Source organism: Gadus chalcogrammus, chromosome 23 (genome assembly GCF_026213295.1).
Source record: "Gadus chalcogrammus isolate NIFS_2021 chromosome 23, NIFS_Gcha_1.0, whole genome shotgun sequence".
NCBI classification, from domain to species: domain Eukaryota; kingdom Metazoa; phylum Chordata; class Actinopteri; order Gadiformes; family Gadidae; genus Gadus; species Gadus chalcogrammus.
The window spans coordinates 12,423,121-12,440,953 of NC_079434.1; the positions used below are offsets into that span (position 1 = coordinate 12,423,121).

The 17,833-nt window shown below is 47.1% G+C and overlaps 1 protein-coding gene across 2 annotated transcripts in view; it reads left to right on the plus strand.

Moving 5' to 3' along the window:
• mpp7a (MAGUK p55 scaffold protein 7a) overlaps window positions 1-9,074 on the plus strand; it is a 122,330-nt gene extending 113,256 nt beyond the window's left edge. The window contains exons 17-18 of one of the 2 annotated variants that reach the window (XM_056584862.1): window positions 603-746; window positions 6,790-9,074. In XM_056584862.1, the coding sequence (XP_056440837.1) occupies window positions 603-746; window positions 6,790-6,969 (324 nt within the window). In that variant the 3' untranslated portion in view covers window positions 6,970-9,074. Of the gene's footprint in view, window positions 1-98; window positions 582-602; window positions 747-6,789 lie in introns of those variants that run through there. The other variant, XM_056584863.1, reaches the window with a different exon arrangement.
• The last annotated feature ends 8,759 nt before the right edge of the window (window positions 9,075-17,833 follow it).

The window sequence follows — 17,833 nt, forward strand, 5'->3', positions numbered from 1 at the left end:
AGGCCTCACTCACATCCTGTGATTTATTACATCAAGACACATTTCATTCATCATGTTTATTTTGGTCGATTCAGCGTTCGCTCCTTTCCACCCAATAGCTTGTTGTGCGACCCATGTGCTGGCTGACACAGCGTGGTCACCTCGAGGGCGTGTCACTATGTTTCTACGCTGCAGTCGGCCTACAGTACTGCGTTCTGCGCTCGTCCAAGGTCACCTGTGTTGACCTTGTGTGTGGTACGTTCAGCTTTTCAAGCTATGGTTGTGTTGAATGTCACCGCTAAATAACATGTTGGGATGGTCCATCTCTAGAAGTATTTCGGCAAAAACTAAAATGCACAGGTATGCTACACGCACAATTTGTTTGAAGGTATGCTGATGAACAATAATGTCTCGGCACAAGAGTAGATCCAAGACACAATAATTGGGTTCAGTGGAGCATGATCAAGGGAAGACGCACTGATTAATTTACTTGACAACTTCACAAATCGTTCCTGTACAGCACACCTATGTGATGTTGTATTATCTCCACCTGTACACACGCATCATCATTACATCCCACTATGTCCTGCGGCACGTTCCTCACACGCCTCCCCTCTCTGCAGACGTTGAAGCACCTGCGGACTGCAGAGTTCAAGCCCTTCGTGGTCTTCGTCATGCCCCCGTCCGTGGAGAGACTGAGGGAGTCCCGGAGGAACGGGAAGGTCATCTCCAACAAGGACGACCACGGCACCGCCAAGCCCTTCATCGTAAGACCTCCCCTCCCTCCCTCCCTCCCTCCCTCCCTCCCTCCCTCCCTCCACAGTGTGCATTATGGCAAACAACTAGTGCAAATACTAGGCAATGCTTAGTATTTTGATGCAGTCACAAATCGGCGAAGTTTAAAAAGTGAGTTCAGACAGAAACTACCGTAAGTGTCAAAAGTTATCATGTCCTCATCTCAAATGGCCAAAACAGAAAAAAGGGCTTCAGTAATGAAGCCCTTTGTTAAATGGCAATAGCAGAACATAGGTCGTCAGTAATGAAGCAATGTTTAATGGCCAAAAAAGAACATAGGTTATTAGTAATGAAGAGATGTATTGGTGAGAGGATTGTAGGGCATATGAATGTAGAGGAGAAACCAGGCATCAGTTAAACAGCTGGTTGAACCCTGAAAACAAAGGAAAGGAAAAAGCTCTAGAAGAGATCGTCAGAGAAGCAGAGTCCTAGAGAGAACGAGAAAAAACCAAAGGCCTTGAATAAACCTGAGCACGGATGAACCATATCACCTGACCAAACCTTCCTCTTTGCTCATTGGTTGACCCATTAGCACAGGGAGACACCAGGCAGAGAGGGAGAGACCGTCCCACTGTCAATAACTGTATTACCTGTGGTTAAGAAGCTGCAGTTGGAGGCAGTTTATTTTATTGTTTCTAACTGACCATAGGCACATGAGAAGTCCAAATATTCATGGCCTCAGTATTATAAACGGACTCTATTTATTTAATCATTTCCAAAATGCTGCCAAATTGTGATGTGGTAATCCCTTACTCAGCTGCTATGCAGAGACCAATAAAAGAGAAGCTTAGGTTCTTATTGTTAAATATGATTGAATCTTTCTTCTGTTCTATGCACATCATGCATGATGATAGATTTCCAAAGAAGCTTGGGAGTTCTGGAGATAGAGCCAATTCTTGATCGTACTATTATTTCACTGTTGCAATGTGATCTCCATTTAAAGGAGGATTAGGCCTAATCGGCAGATGCGCCGATTTATGATTTTCTTTACACAACCACCGATGTGTGACTGTAGGCAATAACCTTTACGAAAATACAGCCAAGCCCTTGACTTTACTGGAACACAGATCGCCAGCACAGATAGCGTCTGAAGACCGAGATGGACGTTGTAACACCTGGCTTTACTCAATGGTCGATTTGGGAGAGAAAAAAGTCAAACCTTATCCCACATGACATGCATAGAAATAAATATATAAGTGTGTGTGTGTTATCATCATTGTGTGTGTGCGTGAGTGATGATGTCATCTCTTTACACACCTTTCCAAGGAGCCAGCGGCGACACAGGTGTGGCTGATTAGTGGACCTGCGATGCGCACTGAGATGGTGTCGTTGGGGGGAGGGGGGGAGGGGGTGACGGACGGGTGATGGCTTCCCCAGCCTCTCACTGTGGGGGGGAGAGAGGGGCTGAGGGGATCACTGATGTGAGAGAGAGAGAGAGGGGGAGAGAGAGAGAGAGAGGGAGAGAGAGAGAGAGAGAGAGAGAGAGAGAGAGAGAGAGAGAGAGAGAGAGAGCTGTAAAGAGACATGACGCCTCTCAAAGTGCAGAGCAAGAAGCCACAGGCAGAGGCAGGGACAGGACAAGACAGGGAAAGAGCTTTGTGGATTTATAAAGGTTCGCAGGTGTCCGTCCCCGACCCGGTGGGAAGCACACAGAACCCCCCCGTCGTCCCCCCATTATCTGTTCTCATCCCCCTCGCTCATACGGGATGACTCTGTGGATACAGTGTGAATCATCCCACTGTGTATGTGTGCATGAGTATGTGTGTGTCTCTTACATTCAATCACACTCTCCTCCAGGCGTCGACCATCCCTGTGCGAGGTCAGCTCTAACTCAGAACATCCCTCGCACAGCGGCGGCTGTCTGACGTTTTGGTGTTTTTCTCTCGCTTTTTTCGTTTTTTGAACGCGCTGTCAAACCGTCAGGGGCGTGACACGTCAAGAAGTCAGCGAGCGTACACACACCGTAACAGCAGGCGTCACAGCTGGAACGTGAAAAGAACAAGGTAGATAGTGTTCAGTAGTCTGGACAACGCGTTGACTCGGAGCCCTGCTAACAGTTACACAGACAGCCAGCAGGCAGGCGGCCTTATCGCACAAAGGCTGTTGCTACGGTCCACGCTGGTTGGAGTTATCCACGCGTTATTAATCCAAGTGTTCTTATGAACCCTAAATACCTAACGCCTATTCACTTTTATAATGCAACACATAATGTTACATGGTCAGTGCTTAATGGACCATTCCTGTAGCCACAGCGGGGTCTTTAGACGGCGTGGCCACGCTACATCTGTCTCTGACTCGCTCGGCCGTCATCCGTCACAATCGTTGGGGCATTCCCTCTGTCTCCTCTGCATTTTATCAGAACCCTGGCCCCGTTCTTCAACTGTCTCCTCTCAGGGTTGTTGTGCTTTCGTTTTTGTTACCCCCTCGCGGTTTCCAGACCTTGATGAGACTGAGTGAGTGACTCCATACATTTGTAGTAGTAAGTACCAAGAAATACAAGTGGCTCTGCCGGTGAACTGAAGTGTTAACTGTTAGGGAACGGAACTGGTTTGTTGGCAGAGCAGAGAGTGATTGAAAATCAATCGTAACACACTCTGTTCATCACAAAGTAATTGCATCGCTGGTCTACCATGCAGAGGTTTGGCCAGACTCGATTTTGTAACACTATACTATTTGAATCTAAAATTGACAAATCCATTTGACCGTTCTGTTGGATTACTGTGTTACTTTTGCACTTTTGGAGACTTTTCTTGTTTGAAATCTTAGCAGTCGGTCCAGAGCATGGGGGAGATGCCAGGCATGGCCGCATCGAATCAGTCCGCAATAAAAAACAATGTAAATCCGTTTTGGCACTCTTAGGAGTGCCAATTAGTGTCCATGTTATACGATACCTCAATTATGAGATAATAATCCGGTTATTGGTCACTTAGCTTTAATTTCACAAGAGACAAAATTGCTTGCTGACAGTGGAGGGCATTTTGCTCAGGTAACCAACTCAAACCACAATGGGCAGCGACAGGTCACCACATATTGGCACAAGAAGGGGCCCAGAGAGAAGCCCTTGTTTTGTGAATACAGTCTGTGTCTCGGACACATTTTATCCAAAGCCAGCTATTTTCGCTTTTTTTTAGAGAGAAAGAAGGGGAGTGAGAGAGGTCTGCTTTAATGATTGAATGGCAAAAAACAGTCCCTTCATTGTTTTAGCAGGGCGCTCTTGACTCAAAGCCAATTGTTATAGCTGGAAAAATGCTAGGCGTCGGATTCCAAAAGGTGTAAAATCATTCTGTAATGTACCAAAGCTAGCTGACATAATATATTATGAACTTGTAATGTGGTATTTGCAAAAATCACCACGTAAACGTTAGGTCTAGAGCGCAAATAGCTGGACTGAAAGGAATGTTGGGTCCCTGTGAAGCCAGAGAGGATTCATTTTTCCTTCAAAAGGGACCCTTTAGGTGGACCAGTTCTCCGTATTTGTAAAGCTATTTTCTAACACTTATATCATCTTAACACCGAGGACAGGTGTTTTTTATTGCAGACAATAAAAGTCTATTTTTCCACGGAGGCCTTGGCTCCGGCCCAGTGGTGTCTTTGGACCAGCTCCTGCTATCGGCCAGAGGTTTTGAGTCGTCAACAGCGGGGTCTTTGGACGACGTGTCCACGCTACGTCTGTCACTGCATCACTGACTCGCTCGACAGTCCATCCGTCACGATCGTTAGGTCATCTGGTCTGTCTCCTCGGCATTCTCTCTGAGCTCCGGCACCGATCTTCCACTGTCTCATTTCAGGGTTGTTGTGCTTTTCTTTTTGTCCCCCCTCGCGGTCTTTGGCACTTTGGATTTTGTCCCATCGTCTTTCCATCGCGCCTCTCCAGCTCCCTGTCCCCAAAACCTGTCTTCTAGTGGAGATTGATCTTCCTTCCCCCGGCAGGGCTTGACTAGACGTTCGACACACGGACACAGCCTTCCACCGGTGAACATGGAAAAGACTCCCACACCAAAACACTGCGGCCTAGTCTTCAGGGGCCTCCCCTGTTGTCTGAGGTCCTTCTCCTCGCTCGCTGTTCCTAGGTCATTCTCCTCACTCGCTTTTCTGAGGTCCTTCTCATGGCCACTCCCGAAGCAGGGTGGCAGACGTTGACCTTTCAGGGTTGACTTGTAATCAGAGTACACTCTAATACAGTTCAGATGGACTACATCTATACCATCCCTGCTTGGGGGACAACAACTTAGGCATATTGATTCACCTGGCAGTGGTTCAGCAACGAGGAGAAAGACGGAACGGAAAACTGGGGCCACGCAGTACAGGACTGTTCCCTCCACACCATAAACCACCCCATGTCAGTTGTTTAATGTCATTGAATTTTGAGGGAGGTTTATTGCTTAGATCAAAAGTCATTCTTCCTAATTCGCGCTTGGCAAAACCACCGTCTTAAATGCTCTTTGTTCGGAGTACAAAAGCAACCTTTTTGCTACACTTATTGGCATAAAGAGGGACCGGTTATTCAACCCACGCCTCATTAAGAGCAAGTCCTAGAAATGTGAATCCAATGAGAACCAGAAAGCTCATAGAGATGGATTTATCTTTCTTCCCTACAAGCTGAACAGCAGGATATTTTAATGCAGACGTATTTGCGTGCTCAATCATGATATTTAACTATGAGTGAGGAATTTAAAATAGGAGTCATTATAAAACCGATCTATCATGGAGCATATATCCATTAATATAGCAAAGGAGCCAGCTAAATCAGTACAACCGCTCTGTCCCCTGAGGTGGAAATTGCCACAACCAGAACGCCCATAAAGAACCACCATGATGAGATACCTGGGCATTAATGAATGGGCTATTAACCGGGCCCAGCATGGACCCATGGCAGACAGGGCTCCCTTGAAATCAAATCATGTTTTTATTTCAGTCTACTATTTTGGTGTGGTTGCTCTTGGGCTACATGGTTGTGGTGCGAGTTAGAAATGGGTTCTGCCCCTTGATGGACTCCACCTTAGAGGAATCGCCTTGTTTCCTGTTTGGTTACGGATATAAACCCGTACTAACAGGCTCAGAAACTACTTTTCCCCGATTCTGTTCTCTACCTGGTTAACCTCTGAACGCTACTAATGACTTTTTTGCACTACCGCCATGTCTACTATGAACCGCAGCACTATGATGGCGCTCTTTTTGCACTACTGCCTTAACGCCATCTGCATAGATCTATCATAGCTCTGTTGCAGGACTGCCATGCTTAAAATGGCCTTTGCACAGCCTGATTGGACGAACGAAATGCCCCCATTTGCCGTGATTGCGCTCGTCTGCCATCAGCCTTTTACATGTTTATCTAAAGTCTGATATGTGAGACTAGAGAACACTGTCACTAATTTAACTTTATATTCTGCTAACCGCCTTTTCCGAGCCAGCTAGAGGCTAAACACTTTCACATGACCTAAGCGTCCAAAACACCAAACTTGGCCTCGTCCACAAGCTATTATTGCTCAATCACACGTACAATAACTGACTGGCATGTAACAATTATGTATGTTTTACGCACCTTGTTATGTTTTGTCAATTGCATATTTTTAGTATTTTTTTATTTTCTTTGCGAATCCGATAGCCGTGAAAGGGAAATTACGAAAATTCCTTGAGGTCGGGTTGTTGTAGGAGGCTCTTTTAGTGCGTGGTCTTGGAGCGGGGTTCATGTGTGGTATAGCCGTACGGGCCACTTTGTTTATTTGAGTTTATAATTGTGTGTTTTTGGCCGTGTGATTTGTGTTTACACTGTGAGTTTATCTGCCCTTTTTTGTGTACTGTGGCGAGGTCATCTTGTTTGACACTGATGGACAATAGCGTGAACCTCCATGGCAACAAGGTCACAGATAACTTATTTTGTTCGCTCTCTTATCTCTCTCTCTCTCTCTCTCTCTCTCTCTCTCTCTCTCTCTCTCTCTCTCTCTCTCTCTCTCTCTCTCTCTCTCTCTCTCTCTCTCTCTCTCTCTCTCTCTCTCTCATATCACCCCCTTGCAGGAGGAGGACTTTGAGGAGATGGTGAGCGCTGCCCAGGTGATGGAGAGCCAGTACAGCCACCTGTTTGAGCAGGTGATCGTCAACGACGACCTGACCACGGCCTTCGGGGAGCTTAGGCAGGCCCTGAGGAAGATAGAGACCGAGAAGCACTGGCTCCCAGTCAGCTGGACTCACTCCTGAAGGGTCTGGCCGCCGGTGGACCTTTGGCGGAGAGAAATGGAAGGGCTTTCACACAAGTTTGCAGGGTTTTGATTGGCAGATATCAGATGCCACCAGGTTAATACAGGTGGGCAAGCATAGGTCCTGGATCGGACCCTGGATCTCCGAGGGTGACTATCAACAACAATAGAGTGAGGTCAGGCGTGGTCGGCAGAGGGACGTGGGACTGAAAGCCTGAGTGGATCACACATTTGTTGTTGTTGATCTGATACTGATCTGACTGACTTACTTATGTTCTTCTCCGTCCTGGCCGGGAGTCTCCTGAACACTGCACTGCACCTATTATCAGCAGTCTTTTTAGTCCGATAGATAGCCAATCAAGCACGATCTCGTTTAATTAGTCTTTTGGTTTTAATTTTTAGATGCTTTTCTTTATTTTTTCTGAGTGGAGGGTTTGAACGCCCATGTCGGTGAAGACCTCTGCCACTGTGACGAAAAGGAAGAAATCAAAGAAAAACTGCCTTCTTACAAAAAAAAGAAAAATCTGTCTCTGTGTGCTTTTACAATGAGTTCATGAACTGTTGAACCCATGTCAAAAGAAACATGGCCAGACAAGGGCAGTAGATTTTTTTTAAGGATCAAAATAATATATAAATATTATAATTATTTTTTAGATGTTTGCTTTACCGACCTTTTTTTATATGCATATTTTGACCATGGTCTGTGAAAATCTCCAACCTGTGACGGCCTAACAACGGTTTCAACCCTAAGCCATCATTGGGTGGTGGTGTAAATGAAATTCCCCCAGCCCTGCCTCTTCTCCCAAAAAAAGCACAAAGAGGAGTCATTCTCTTGAGGTGTTTTATATTCCATTAAGGAACAATTTATTACCGACGCCACCACCCTCCGCAGAAAGGTTTCCCACCATAACAAGTCCACTACACATAGCACTAGCCCTCAGCACTTTGGCTACGCTGGATTGGAAGAAAATGTTCAGAGGCCTGAACTTTGAGGTTTACGACTTAGAAATACCAGCGGAGGAACGCCAAGTAGCCACCTGTGAATTCTAGTTGGTCATAATAGGGAGTTTATGGGTGTTGTTTATTTTTTTATGCATCGTCAGTTTCTTATACATGTTCATATGCGTATCTCTCTGAACATCTCTGATTTGCATATTTTGTTTTTGCGGGCTACTGATGTTGAGAAGTTGTATAGATAGGATAACGGGGTAATTGCTTTCGGAGACACTGCTTGCGTAGTTGTTCCCGCTTTCGAAGCACTCTCTGTATACATGTTCAACCCACGGTAGTCCTTCTTTTGAAGTGTATAATATGAACTGCTTATATTTCCTTATTTCACAGAAGAAAAAGATTTTCTACACATAAGAAAAAAACGTTAGGCCTTCTTTTTATCTAAGTTTCACAATGCACATATTTTCAACAGCTTCAATGACTGTTGGTGGTGTTTATTTCTCAGGTCCCAAACTTTTTTTGTCCACGCTTTAGTCTGTTTCTGTTGAATTCACTTATTTTTGCTAAATTGTCTTAATTTATCTAAATTCCGCAAAAAGTACAAGGGAAATCTAGCACAAGATATTTTTTGGCTATTTCTTTTTGCGATGCCACTAAATAAGTTCACATTATATTATAGTGGTTTATATCATCATTTGATGCACATCCGTCTTATCTAGCAATATCAGAGGTTTACAATTTGTGTATTTTTTCTCTTCCTTCTGTACTATATTAAATATTGTATATGAGGCATATTTTTTGTCCGAGTCTCTGAAAGTTTTCTTTTTACCTATGAGACTTTTTGCAATTTACTGCTCTAGGGCGCTTCTGATGTCTCCTTAAACTCTGTCCCATAACAGGCATCCCTCTCTCAGGCGTGGACGGATGTTCCTAGTACACAATTGTGCAAACAGAGCTCACACACCCTTCCTCCAGTCTACGGGACCGCGCTGCTCGAGAGCATAACCATGACTCACAGACATGTCATCCAACTTGCTTGCCTGGCCCAGAATTAAATTTGTAAATCCTTGAGTTGAGTTAAGCTCATATACTCGATTAAGGATTTCCAAATCATACGGGTCATTAAGCAGGAAGTCCGACTCATTTGACTCAATGTCAATACCCTGCAGGGTGAAAATCCATCCGCTGTGGCATCCAGAGTGAGCGATCTGATGAACCCTTGTGTTCCCCCACAGCAGGGGCATGCATTACTATCTCCGGGATGTCACAGGGCATTTAAACACAATGCCTCCCAGGGGGGCAGTGTGTGTGTGCGTCTGAAGAATATTGCACAGATGAAAGCAGCGGCAGGCGCTCGCTTGATAGCGTTCCAAAAGCGAATCACATCCCCTTGCCTTCCAGGCTTCCTCCCCTGTACGGGAGAGGAAGCTGTATTTTCTTTTACAGCCCAGGCAGAAGAAGGGGTAGGCGGCGGTCGGAAGGTCAAGCAGAGTTACTGGCGGCCGCAGCTCAAGACCGACCGGGAGGGGACAACACATCGTTCCAGGGATCTCTCTTATAACATCGTTCTCTCAATCCGTCTTTCTTCCCAATTAGCGTTATTGGGTGACAAGGGGGAACGGGTTGAGTACCGCTACGAAGCCCCTCTTGATCTACAGGGACAGGATAAGTGAATGAGTAGGTGACGAGGAGAGAGAAATGCTTGTTTTCTTTTTGTCAGGCTTTTTCCCCTTATCCTAGCAGAGCATCAAGTTTAACAGGCCATGTTTAACACGAGACAACCGCCGCCGCTTGGGTCACGTTGTTCCGCTTACGGCCCTGACAGGTAAAAGGGGCTCTAAGTAAGTGTCGATTTACAGCTCGTTTCCTCTCTCACGTCATAACGGCCAAAGCCTTCGCCGCCCTGGGACGCCGTCCGGGGGGAATCGCGGCGCTCTAAAAGCCTCCCCCAGTGGTCCGACTTGAAAGGGGCCAGGAAGATATAATTGGCGAGTACTCCTCCGCTGTCTTCCTGCTTTAGGTTAAGTGCTTCAACCCCCTTGCCCCCCCCCCCCCCCCCCCCTCCCTTCCCCTTAAAAGTGCTGAGAGTACGCCTCACCCTTCAACGGGGAGACCCTGTGTCCCCCCCACACTCCATTACCCTGAAGCCTCTGTCTCTGCACACCCACTATCTCATCGACCGCCCCGACCCCCCTTCCCTCCCCCCCCCCCCCCCTCTTTTGTGTTTATGTGACCAATGTCTGCCGTCGGTTGTCATCAAGCTTGTTAGTCTTTCCCAGCTACGCTCAGTGTTTTGATAGCACTCCTCAAGGAAGACGGGGGGGGGGGGGGGGGGGGCATGATGGTGGGACTGCTCCGGAACACAGCGTTCCTACTGATGTGTCATCACTCTGCGCTGCCTGTGATGTAGCCGGGAGACGAATGCGAGGAGGAAAGGTTGTTTTCATACGGTGAAGAAACGCTTGCTAAGAGATGTATTTTTCTTTTAAGGTTTTGTTTTCTCGCCCTGCTGCGGTTCATACGATGAATCTGACTAGCAGAGGAGGAGAGAGAGAGAGCTGAGCCTTCGCCGAGGCCAGATAATCGCTCACCTCGTACCATGGCTTATAAACATGAGTAATGATGTAAGTGGGACAAATAACGTGTGTGTGTGTGTGTGTGTTTGGGTGTGGGTGTGTGGTTGTGCTTGGTCCATGCACGTTTGGGACTCCTATATGCATGCATGTGATTAAGTGAGGGAGAAATGGAGGTATATATTCATTCATATACCTTGTCGAAAATTGCTTTGCCCTAAGTAGAGGGAAGGGAAGCAGCTTGTCCTTATGAATCTCCAAATAGGTCAATAAAAGCCTTGAGTTCCCCTTTGCTCCCTGACAGATTTAAGATTACCAATCTGCTGCTTCCTATTTTGTCAGTCTCTTAATGGCATGCCGCTCCGCCTGGGCAGAGCTAAAGGCACAAGGGCCCCGCAATGGCTTTCCCAGCTTGATGTAAACATTTACAGTGCACCCCAAATGACATAGAGCAACTCTGCCTCCTCTCTCTCTCTCTCTCTCTCTCTCTCTCTCTCTCTCTCTCTCTCTCTCTCTCTCTCTCTCTCTCTCTCTCTCTCTCATTTTCATGTCCATGACCCATGTGTATTAACACAATGTTTTAGGCTGAGACGAGAAGAAGAGTGAGAGCAGAGGGGCACATGACTGGAGGGGAGACGAGAGGAAGATGACGCCGAACACACGTAAAGGGAGATTAAGTTGTGGAAAAGCCCAGAGAACCGGTCCTGCGGCGGTCGGACCTTGCCTTGCCTCTCCCCGCGTCACTGAGGTTCTTGCAGCCGTTATTCAGAAACCATTAAAATGTGAACATGGGTCTCTCGCTCTCCCGACGCGCACACCACAATCACTCTGATTTACGGGGCTGAATTACAACGTCTGGACCAATATCCCGGTTGGCGCTTGACGACGTGATAGGTCCGGCCTCCGTCACCACATGACAAATTGCGTATGTCCTCGCCATGGCCATCGAGAGACAAGAAAAGGGGGGCAGGAAGGCAGGGAGAGGGAGCAAGACGAAGACGGGATCGAGACTCGTGCTGAGGCCCGAGATGTCTCATAAAGGGTCTTATTTCTGTTCTGGTCTCTCAAGACTCTCATTCAGTCTCTATGTCTCTCGCTCTCTTTCTTTTTGTCCCGACTTGTTCCACCGTGCGGCCGCTGCCTAGCCTTTCATGTGGCGACCCGGTCCATCAACGTGGCTTTACGGCAGGAGCCAGCCAGCCAGCCAGCCAGCCGGTCTGGTACCCGCTCTGTTATCCTCATCCCTGGTTACTGCCCTTCAGGGGTAAGACAGAGAGAGAGAGAGGGAGGGAGGGGTGCATGGTAGATTGACCCTGCTCTGGGGCCAAGGCGTTTCAGCCCACTCTCCTGTCTCCTCCGCCTGCTCATTAGTCCAGCCATTGCCTCATGTCTGCAAGGCAAAGGTTACCCTCGTACCTTGAGCTGGGTTCCTTAATCACTGGTGCTTTCAGAGCGAGCGAGAGAGAGAGAAAAAGCGAAACACTAAATGAAGGAAGGAAGGAAGGAAAGAAAGAAGGGGGGGAAACACGTGGCTGAGTGGAGTGAGCGAAAGGTGACCAAGGGATGCCCTTGTGTTTTGTTTTGCACCCTGATGAGAATCCTAACAAGCCTAAGAGCCATGGGAAGGTCAGTCATCAACACGAGGTGGAGTTTGTGTACACACTGCTTGCAGGGGCGCGTAGGGTCAACTCCGTGTGTGTGTGTGTGTGTGTGAGTGTGTGTGTGTGTGTGTGTGTGTGTGTGTGTGTGTTCGGATCAGAGTGTCCTCACTGGTTGGGATTCTGCTGACATGTTTGGAGGTAATGCAGGGCCACGGGCCGAGCCAGTGCACACCGTGTGTTTTCTTAAACTCTCGCTGTGCCCCTCCACCGGTGAGTCTCGCTGGCCCCACACCAGGGCTGTTTTAATTACACGTCTTGGGGCTGTCGTTTCAGAGTCAGGGGGGCTGAGGAGTTCACAACCCCCACCCCCCGCTAGTGTGTGCTACAAATTAGCGCAGGTCTCTCTCTCCGGTGCCATGGCTTCCTCAAGTTTTGACTAGCGAGCACTAAGAAAAACGATATGAAAACAAAAACGGCTCTCTAGAAACAACTTCTCACCAAAACCGGGTATCGCCGGGGCTGGGCTGTTTTTACAACAATGTTGCATTCTCTGTAACACACTGTGTTATCCCGACTTAATTCACATGGGGGCTTCGTCCCTTTATCGGGGGGAGAAAAATAACCAAGACATGGAAATGTAAGTAGCAGAATAGCTTTGCCTCATCCACTAAGCATACACACCTCAGGGGGAATGTGGTGGTGGGTCCAGCTGGGGAATGAGTGAGGGACCAGGAGCGCCGTAGTGAAAGTGAATATCCGTCGTTGTCAGGCAGCGACCCTTGTTTTTCTGCACGGCACCGGCCCTTCGCTAGACACGTTGACCCCGCATAATGACGGTAAGTGGATTACAAGAAGGCCCCCGGTCACTGGTCGTTAGCAATGAGTCCGCTAGAGTTACGTCCATGTGGCAGGGGGCCCCACCGCAAGGGACAGGGCCCCGCTGAAACCGTCCAGATACATGAGACCACGCTTTATCCGCTCAGAAAACCTCTGATGAGCTGAAGGATGTCTGCCACTGGGACCTACTAAAAAGTACTTAGTGCTTGATCAAAGATTTGTACAAGACATGGGTATTTCCTGGGTTGAAGGCCTTGTATAGAGTGGCGTGTAATGAATAAATTGTCAGCCCACAGCTTGTGTTTAAAGTTTTTTTGAATAATATTGAAGGTTTTTTTTAGTTACATTAGGGTTACTGTGCTTTTCCAGCTTTGCACTTAAAACTGTAACTGGGTTTGCTATAGCAATTATCCCCAAGGAAACGCAGATATCATCTTTATTGCTGTTTTTTATTATACATGTGGTTATGTTGGTTTGTTGGAAATTACAGAACACGCATTCATAGTGGTTTTCTTGCTTTTTAAATCCCTTCCACCAAGTTTAATTTATTCTGTCTAACTAAGCACTCAGTAATCTTCTATGGTGTAACCTATTTGGCAGACGGAAGACGGCTATCTCTGTAAAAGGTGAGTTGCTAACGTGATGACTCATATGTACAGCCATGACGAGCAATGAATGTTTTACTCATCCCACTATACATTACATACTTTCAGAATCCTGGACAGGGAACCAATTCAACCTTCCTGGCCGTTGGCTGCTTATTAAATTGCAGACTGTAGATTTGCGGATTTAGATAATAAGCCGGATTTCCTGTGGCTTCACAAGCCTTCATACGGTTAGGATCTGATTCTCTTCAACCTTGCCTCTAAGCAAACAACTGACACAGACATAAATTGCTGTCTGGACAGCTAATGAGCATAGCATGCTAGCAGAACAGTCGACAGCTTTCTAGCATGTAAGGAAGGAACTATCCATTCCAGGACATCGTCATTTCCCAGCCCATCAAGGCCTTGCAAAAACCATGACGGCTTCAATTGCTATTCTTCTGTATTTTGTTATTTTACGCCAAAGAGCACTTGGCACGTCTGCGGATAAAGTGCATAGCGCTGACCTGCGCTAGGCCTGATCATGGTGAACCCTGACGCATCCTTTAACTTTTTCATAGAGCCGTTGATGTTATTTTCCACTGCCTTATTTTGGCAGGTGGTCATGCTCCCCCTTGCATTGAATGACACACACACACACACACACACACACACACACACACACACACACACACACACACAGCGGCAAGGGTGTGTGCGTGTGGACGCTCACACGCTCTCTGTTTTTAATAAGTCCAATAAGCTAATCAGACGCCCGGCCAGATGACCTGGCGAGTCAGCACGTTTGGGAAGTAGAGATGAACCACAGGATGAGTCAAGAAAGAGTGGTCAAGATTTAAAAACAACAAGAACCAGGGGCCACAAAGAGAGTGAAAAGGACAGAGAGAGTAGAAAGTAAAAAGGATGTGGCCGCAACACTGTTTGAAGTGTGTCACATCCCTCTACAAGGTGACATCATGTCCAATAAACAACCACAGGCTTTGCTTGGACAAGTATCTGGTCTGCTGAGAAGATTATGGGTGGACAAGGCTGTACCAAACCCTGGCCAGGCTAGGTGGACCGCCGGACCCCAGGGGAAAGCAAGAGGTGAGCCATGGTTGGTTGGGGGTGGGTGGGTTCCAGTGGGGTATGGTCCGTTCCACACCACGCGTTAAACTGTCAAAGTGCTCATGACTCACATGAAGGGAGCCACGAGGCCCGGGCCCTAACACAAACAAACCATGAAGCTCCTCACCTTTGCCAACTCATAACAGTTAGTTTAACACTGAAGTGTGAGGGTTTTCGGAGCTCTTGAGGTGTCGGGCGAGACCGGGGCTTGCTGCTAGGGTCACGGTACAAGCACAGGGCTCGGAAAAAAGTAACGGTTAAAATCGACATATTGACAAAAAAAGTGATCTCAAAACGCGAGGTGGGGAAGGAGCTGCTTTGGGGCCTTGTTAGTCCAAAGACGGCGAGTTGTTGCAGCAGTGAGCCCCCATGTGTTAGCAGGTGTTGATGAGTTAGGGGCATTACCTCGGCGGCCTGGAGAGCCCTCAGACTTGGCCATGACTCAACAGGTCTTAATGAGTGATGTTCCACAGGGGCAGCCCCCGCCGCTGACCCAGAGCCAGGAAGGCAGCGAGCCCCCCCCGCCCCCTACCTCCGCCGTCACCACCACCATCCCCACTTTAACTTTGCTTTAACCTACGTGGTGAAGGGTGGGAATGTCTACACCCAGACGGCTCTGCAGGGCCCCAAGAGAGTCTAGGGGCCCGGGCTGTGAAGACTGGCCCCAGACTCCTGCTTCCTCTCCTGGAAGCTGAGGGAACCGAGAGGAGGGAAGCACGTAGACGTGCAGACGGGAACAATTGGTGCTCGGCCCTCTGTGCAATGGGGACGACACGGTTAGGGTTGGAACGCCACCACGGCCGCCCTCCCAGCATTCACAGGGTTTGTGGAGCGGAGTCTTGAAAGTGCAGTCGACTTCTCCCGAGGGCAGCTGTCGGCTGGTTTAGATACTGAGCAGGCTTCTGCTTGGTGTGTTTGGTCGTATCGCTTGGTTGATGGGATTTAAGAGGATCTAGACGAATCCGTGTCAGGGCATACACATGTGTATGTAGTATGTGTGTAATACGATGTGTAATCGTGTCCTCATTTGATTCCTGCTCCCCAGTTACCCCTAAAACCGTGTAGCTATTTCTACTGTATCTTTCCTTCCTAATCCCTTTTCCTGAAGGAGAAAAAAAGTTTAGAAACCTGTTGAATTATATGTACACTTTAATATCTTGGTGTTGGGTGCTCATTTGGCCAGACTCTTTGTAAGTGATACTTATTAAGATAAATAACATATAAGTAAATTGAAATTAATGGATTTCACTTGGTGCCGTCTCATTGCAGGATGCCAAAAAGGTTATGGCTGGGTTGAGTTATATTCCCTCTGTTAATTACTTCCCGTTTCATGGTTAAAAGGTCTTTACCACACAGGTGTAATAGGGTGAACACAGGTGTATCTCGTGATGCTAATTATGTGCTCTGGCATGCCTACAGACCCATAATTAGCTTAATGAGCTACACCTGTGTTCGCCCCTACTATAAGACCTCTGTGATAAAGAGCTATTCACGCACGTTTACTCGCTGTTTCAGAATGAATAAGAAAAAGGTTATGTAAAAAGAACAACTGTTAAATGTTAATACGTGAATTGTTTGTATGTATCAGACATGAACAATGGTATGGCATATCAAAATAAATATGAAAAATAAAGTTTGATTTTAAATGAAGAAAGATGCAGCAGGCACAGAAAGTAACAAAAGACGAATGTGTCGATCGTTAATCAAGAGGAAAACCAGAGTCCTGCAGACAGGAGGAATCTGTAAAAAAGAACCGTCGCAAAGAACTTTATAAATTGCATTTGTCTGTTCACAGCGAAGCCATGTATTCTTGTGCACGTGTTGCTGTACAAAGACTCAATGTTTCCAAGGAGTTATCCTCCTCCCCTACCCCTCTACACCCCTCGCTCTCTCGCTCCCTCTCTATCTCCCTCTGACTGTGATGCTGCTACCTTGTGCCAAGTGCTGGAGTAGCCCCACCACAAGCTCTCAACTAGCATCTCAAGTGATGACGATGGGAAGAGAGAAGTGACCCCTATATACAGCGCAGTCTCTCTCTCTCTCTCTCTCTCTCTCTCTCTCTCTCTCTCTCTCTCTCTCTCTCTCTCTCTCTCTCTCTCTCTCATATATATATAAATATATATATATATAATCGTACATTCCCCTTCTATCTGCCTCCTGTCTCCAACTTGTTTGGTTTTAACCGTTGAATGTCCATCTTACCTTGCTTTCAACCCTCACCCCCCACATAGGCCCACTTAAGAATTTGAGCCTCTCTCTCTCTCTCTCTCTCTCTCTCTCTCTCTCTCTCTCTCTCTCTCTCTCTTCCCCCTTGCGGTTATTTTTCATCTTCCTGCTTCCAATCTTCTCTGCTTTATTCCATCTCTTGCCGAGACCTTCTGTCATTCCTGTCCATGCAGAGATGAGTGTGCGTGTGCGTTTGCGTTTTGGAGTGTGCGCTCCGCCGAAGAGGTTTTTCTACAAAAGCAAAAGTCAAACTGCATTAGGGCTCTCTCTCTCCACGCGTGAGCAGTGGTGAGGCGGAGCCGAACACAGACAGCCCCACCGACCACAGTTTGAAAATAATAATTACACTGTTGGAGACGGAGCTCTAGGGGAGACAGGGAGCAGGGGTGGAGCTCTCTCCGCTCGATGGGGGAGTGAGGTGCTGGTATAGAAGGGATATGCTGCTATCTATGGCCAGACCTCATGGGGATGATGTGTGTTTGTGTGTGTGAGTGTTTAAAGTAGGAATCGGACTTCTCAGATCCTCATTAATCACTTGCTATGTCATGTCACACTTTCCAAGTAAAAGGAAATGGCTTAGACTGTTGACACTTTCACTGAACTAAAACAATTAAATGTTGTTTCTTTTTCTTTTGACAGCAAATCTTTGTGATGTGTAGCATTTTTAAACACACATGGGGCATTCAAAAAAAGGTCTGTGTGGATGTATATTTTCTCTACATTGCTTAGATTATGGGTTTCAAAATGTGTGTGCATTGGAATGTTGAAGTTTATTATATTCTATATGAGGTAGGGGATATATGTTCTGGTTACATGAGTATTTTCAGCATTCTGGGGGAATTCACAGAAACCCTTGTAAAATGCCTGCATGATTTTTGCAACAACATCCCAGACCCAGTGCTCACAGTAGCAACCCACATGGGCAAAACGTGTTCCAATGCATTTCGATCCTAGCTCTGTCACCC